We start from the raw sequence: 4960 nt of genomic DNA on the forward strand, positions 1-4960 counted from the left end.
CGTGTCACAATGGCTAAATCGTGACACGATTTTAGAAGCCCTAATTTTGGAAGTTTGTTATTAAAAGCAAAATCATGTCACGATTGGAGGCGCAAATTTTCCTATTTAAGTAGCAATTAGTTTCAAAATTATGGGTTCAGAATTTTGGAGACCTAAAGTGCGATTTTGAGAGCAAAGGACTGACGAGGAGGCTGTCTAACCAACTCATAGTCAGCTTATGTATGTTTTAATTCTTCCAGTGATTATGTTATTTATGATTTTGATTATGAGTAGCTAAATCTCTTAGAGATTAGGTCTGAGATGAATCTGATGTAACTATGTTTGAGACATGTTGCTGTGAAACTCTATTTCATGTGAATATCAATCTAGTTTTATTCAATTCAATTGTTCTTAATGTTTTTTATATATTGACACCATATAATCTGAATCGGCAAGATTGAATTACTACCGACCATAGCTTACAACTTAGACCTAATTGAATTGTTCAAATAAACAGGGTTAGTCTAGGAATGAATAATTGTTTATTTGTGATATTAGGTTAACGTTATAAAAACCTCCAAAGAATGTTATTTCACCCAAGGAATTGGGGACTTCAATCTGAGAAGAGAGTCCTAAGTCAAGGGATTGATTAAGGCTATTTTAGTTAACCATTTTGAAACTGTTGAAATATTCATAGGAAATAGGTGCAGTATACCAAACAGAATAAATCAGAGGATTCGAATGACCTAGTCTCATCTTTCCATATATTTTCCAAACAATCTTTATTTTCCGTTTATTTACTTTTATTCACACAAATCTACTGCCTCAGACACTAAAATAAATTTACACATCCTAGAGACTAACGTTATTGTTCAATTGAGATTAACACAGTCCTCGTGGAAACGAACTTATTTTTTATTACTTCGATAATTTTAGCACACTTGCTAAAAGTCTATCAACAACTTATCTTAGGTTTTGAGTGATGTCTTATATTCCAAGGATAATTTTAGATTGTAATGTGTCCGTCTAGTCTATAATTAATTCTCACTTGCATAAAAATATTTTCCATGCATAAATTCTTTGCAAAAATTCATATTTCAAATCTACATTTTGATGGAAATCCTTTTTGGTACAATATAGGGTTTTAAGTGCATTTCAAATATTTAAAAATAACTTTTTAAAGATTATAACTTTTTAAAGATTGAATTGATTCACATGTCATAATTGACGCTCTGAATCGATTTAGACAAGTCATAAGGTTTCTAACTAGTTTAGAATCAATTCAAAACTGGATAGAATGATCATTGAATCGATTTAAGATTCATGGAGTTCATCTTAACCAATTTGATCTTCATATAAATCGATTCAAAGCCCATATTTATTTTTAGCCATCTCAATTGTTTCAACTCAAGTGTGAATCAATGCAGACAATGTTTTTTCTTCAGATAATGTTTTTCCCCTAAAAATTAGCTTTCTTCTGCATCAATACCCTTTATCTATAAATACAACCTCCCCTCAATAATTTATTACTATTCTCTCTACTCTTTCTAAAAAATCTTGTGAAAACACTTTCTTCAGAGAACTATGTAAGTTTGGTTCATAAATTAGGGGGGACAATATTAGGTTGAGTAATGGTTTGACTGTTTCAAGGAATTTGAGGTGCTCAAAATTCCAAAGGATACAAGAAGGCTTTCTTTTCTGCTCTAACAATCTAGGGGATGTTTCTAGTGTATCAAAATTGAAGGAATTCGATGGAGTTTACGTCAATGAAGAGATCCTGTTGAAGATTTCTAAAGGATTGCATAAAGTTGAAAAATTGAAGTGTTGAAGCTTTAAATGCAAAGGATTCAGATTTGGTTCAAGTTTGAGGTGATATTGTTAGATCAGATCTAGGTTTTGTCATCTTTGGAGGCAAAGGTTGGCATAATTGGAACAATTGTTTGTAACAAAAACCTTGCAGCACTTTGTGCATTCAACAATCATAGTGGAAGACAGTGAATTCATTCGCCAGGAGTAGATGTACCCCTTAGCAAGGACGATTGAGGAATTGCAATAAAATCTTGGCGTTTTCTCTTCCTTTGACATTTTTACTTCTTGTATGTTTGAACTTGGTCTATGTTGAATAATAACATGTTCGAGTGAAATAATCTTGATGTGATTGAATTTATGAAAACCAATTTTTCATTATCTAATATTTGTTTGCAGTTATTAATCAATCACATATTAGTATTGCAATTAAATTGTTCATCATTTAGTCATGAATCAAATTCTTATATATTCTTTGTTAGTGATTTATTGTTGAGAAAATCAATGAAAACCTCATTAAGACATTTCATCAAACACTTGGAGTGAAAAATATACGACAATGATCCATTGTCTTATTTCAAGTTTTAAACTACCACATTGAACTTAAATCTAGTCATAACAACATTCACAATGCAAACATTTGATCATTTACTACAAACAAACAAAAAATAATCAAAATCTACATAAACCCTAAATACAAACATTTTACCAATTTGAAAATAAATCTAACATCAAAGCAAATAAACTCAATGCAAATGGATCATGAACACTTACTTAAATGCAACGAAATTTAAATGCCTTTGGGAACACTTAGCGAGCAACAGTTAACTGCCGCTCCATAGGAGACATTTAGGTATTTTCAAGGTATTAAAGAGTAATTTTTGAAGTTAAAATAGCAATTTTCGAGTATTATTCCAATACATTAGGGAATGTGTAGATCCAAGTAAAACAGTCCATTGGGCTATGAGTCCAAACCCATTACCCAACAACCCGTTATCATTATAACAGGTATAAAAACGTTTCCTTCACAATCCACAAGGTAGAAGAACCCTAGCACAATCCCTGCGAGGTAAGAAGCAGCCGCGAGCAAGAACCAGATCGAGCAAGTTTCACTGCAATCATGGTGAAAACCCTAACTCTATCTCTTTCTCTTCGATTCACTCTTATTCTACTTTGAATTTCGCATTGTTGAATGATGAATTTGATTGATTTTTCAGGCGGATGTTGAACCAGAGGTAGCTGCACAAGGAGTGCCAAAGAAGAGAACGTTTAAGAAGTTCAGTTTCCGTGGTGTTGATCTCGATGCTCTCTTGGATATGTCCACTGATGAACTTGTCAAGCTTTTCTCTGCTCGTGCCCGTAGAAGGTATAGTTTTGAATCTAATTGATATGCGTTTGTTTTTCATTGCTATTGTTGTTGAATTTGAATATATGAATGATGAAGATGGTGCTGTGATGATTAAGTGAAATAATCTCGTTAATCTGATTTATTATGAGGATAATTTTCATATCCATTCATTACTTTCTGAGCACCATTTTCATCATTTTTAGGTTATTTGGCCAAATGTTGAATATTTTAGGTTACTTGTTTTCATTTTGTTTTATTTTGTGGGATAAATAGAAATATTGAATCAGATCTATGTAGCATTTTGAAGAAATGTGAGGAAATGAGCTCGAAAATTTGATTTTTATGTATCATTTTCGTTTGTTGTTGTTTTATGTTCTGTTACTTATAGGATCAGGATCCTTAAGGACTTGTGTTAATTTCTTTTGAAATCCATTTCTCATTTTCACATTTATATTTAACAATATGTTCATTTCAGGTTTCAACGTGGTTTGACCCGCAAGCCTATGGCACTCATCAAGAAGCTCCGCAAGGCGGTGAGTTATCTGTTTATTTATGTAACTGTTTAGTTAATTTGTTAATTCATGTAATTGATTCATTTTAGCGCTTAGAGTTGTATAAGGAATTTGGAGTTTGTAGGATTTGTTAAAAAAAGTAGAGTAATGTTTTAGTTGTTGAGTAATTTGGAAATTGTTTATTTACGGGATGGATTGATTTGATGCACAGTGATCAAAGATTTGTGACGAATAGTTTTTAGTTTGTTCTCTTTTGCATTTGTATCTTTTGGGTGCTGTGATGATGTTATGAAATAATCTCGTTAATCTGATTTATTATGAGGATAACCTTCATATCCATTCATTACTTTCTGAGCACCCTTCTACTTGATCTAAAATATTATTTTTTTTTTTTTGCATTATTTGTCAACAATATACTGTCTTAAATTTGGGGGGTGAACATTTGAACTTAACAGATATGGTCACAAATATCTCCTTGACAGATACATATTGTTCCTGTTATTGAATTAAACTTGACTTGTTTAAATAATCATGTATCATTTAAAATTTTACTTATGTTCTGTATGATTATGTATCTAACCGGTTGTGTTAGGCAATGCTGTGTTTCATTTTAATCACAGTCAAGTTTAATTCAATAGCAGTGGTCTGTATGATTGTGTACCAAATCTGTGTATCATCAGGTTTCATCTCACAGTCTAGTTTAATTCGATAGCAGTGGTCTGTATAATTGTGTACCAAATTTGTGTATCATTGGGTTTCATTTTAAACTTTTGCTATGGTCTGTATGATTGTGTACCCAATCATTGCTATCATTTTAAATTTTAGCTATGCGCTGTATGATTGTCATCTAATTTGTTGTTTGAGGTGATGCTGTGTTGATTTTAATCTTACTTGTATATCCTTACAGAAAAGGGAAGCACCACCGGGTGAGAAGCCAGAACCAGTGAGGACTCACCTCCGTAACATGATCATTGTGCCTGAGATGATCGGTAGCATCATTGGTGTCTACAATGGAAAGACCTTTAACCAAGTTGAAATTAAGCCTGAAATGATTGGCCATTATCTGGCTGAATTCTCAATCTCTTACAAGCCTGTTAAGCACGGTAGGCCTGGTATTGGTGCTACTCACTCCTCCAGGTTTATTCCTCTGAAGTGAAGATTGTCATCGATGCCCCCCATTATCTTTCAATGCAAACTTTTGCTTGTTTTACTGGAACTATTTAAATGCTCTGTTTCTATTTGATATTGTTGTGACACTAGGATATCAGTGAACTAAAGTTTTTGGTTTTAATTGTTTATTGATGAGCTTTTTGGA

General features: G+C 32.5%; 1 protein-coding gene and 2 non-coding genes across 3 annotated transcripts; all 3 read left to right on the forward strand.

Annotated features, from left to right (window-relative positions):
* Positions 1-2822: 2822 nt before the first annotated feature.
* On the forward strand, positions 2823-4960 carry LOC146956435 (small ribosomal subunit protein uS19x). Its single transcript, XM_085728889.1, has 4 exons — positions 2823-2908; positions 3003-3151; positions 3609-3666; positions 4553-4960. Exons 1-4 carry the CDS (start codon positions 2906-2908, stop codon positions 4799-4801), a joined length of 459 nt encoding a protein of 152 aa, XP_085585015.1. The 5' UTR covers positions 2823-2905; the 3' UTR covers positions 4802-4960.
* LOC146956436 (small nucleolar RNA U30) lies at positions 3234-3316 on the forward strand. The gene has a single exon (XR_015025326.1). It is a non-coding gene; the product is annotated as a small nucleolar RNA U30 (small nucleolar RNA).
* LOC146956437 (small nucleolar RNA U30) lies at positions 3919-4001 on the forward strand. Its single transcript, XR_015025325.1, has one exon. It is a non-coding gene; the product is annotated as a small nucleolar RNA U30 (small nucleolar RNA).

The sequence above is a fragment of the Medicago sativa genome, chromosome 1 (assembly GCF_051527215.1).
Source record: "Medicago sativa cultivar Bolivia chromosome 1, Bolivia_mono, whole genome shotgun sequence".
NCBI lineage: Eukaryota > Viridiplantae > Streptophyta > Magnoliopsida > Fabales > Fabaceae > Medicago > Medicago sativa.

Excerpts from the sequence above, each read along its gene's own strand:
- LOC146956435 (XM_085728889.1), top strand. Across the intron at positions 3,152-3,608 it reads TCTGCTCGTGCCCGTAGAAG|GTTTCAACGTGGTTTGACCC; the intron begins GTATAGTTTTGA and ends TGTTCATTTCAG. Across the intron at positions 3,667-4,552 it reads TCAAGAAGCTCCGCAAGGCG|AAAAGGGAAGCACCACCGGG; the intron begins GTGAGTTATCTG and ends ATATCCTTACAG.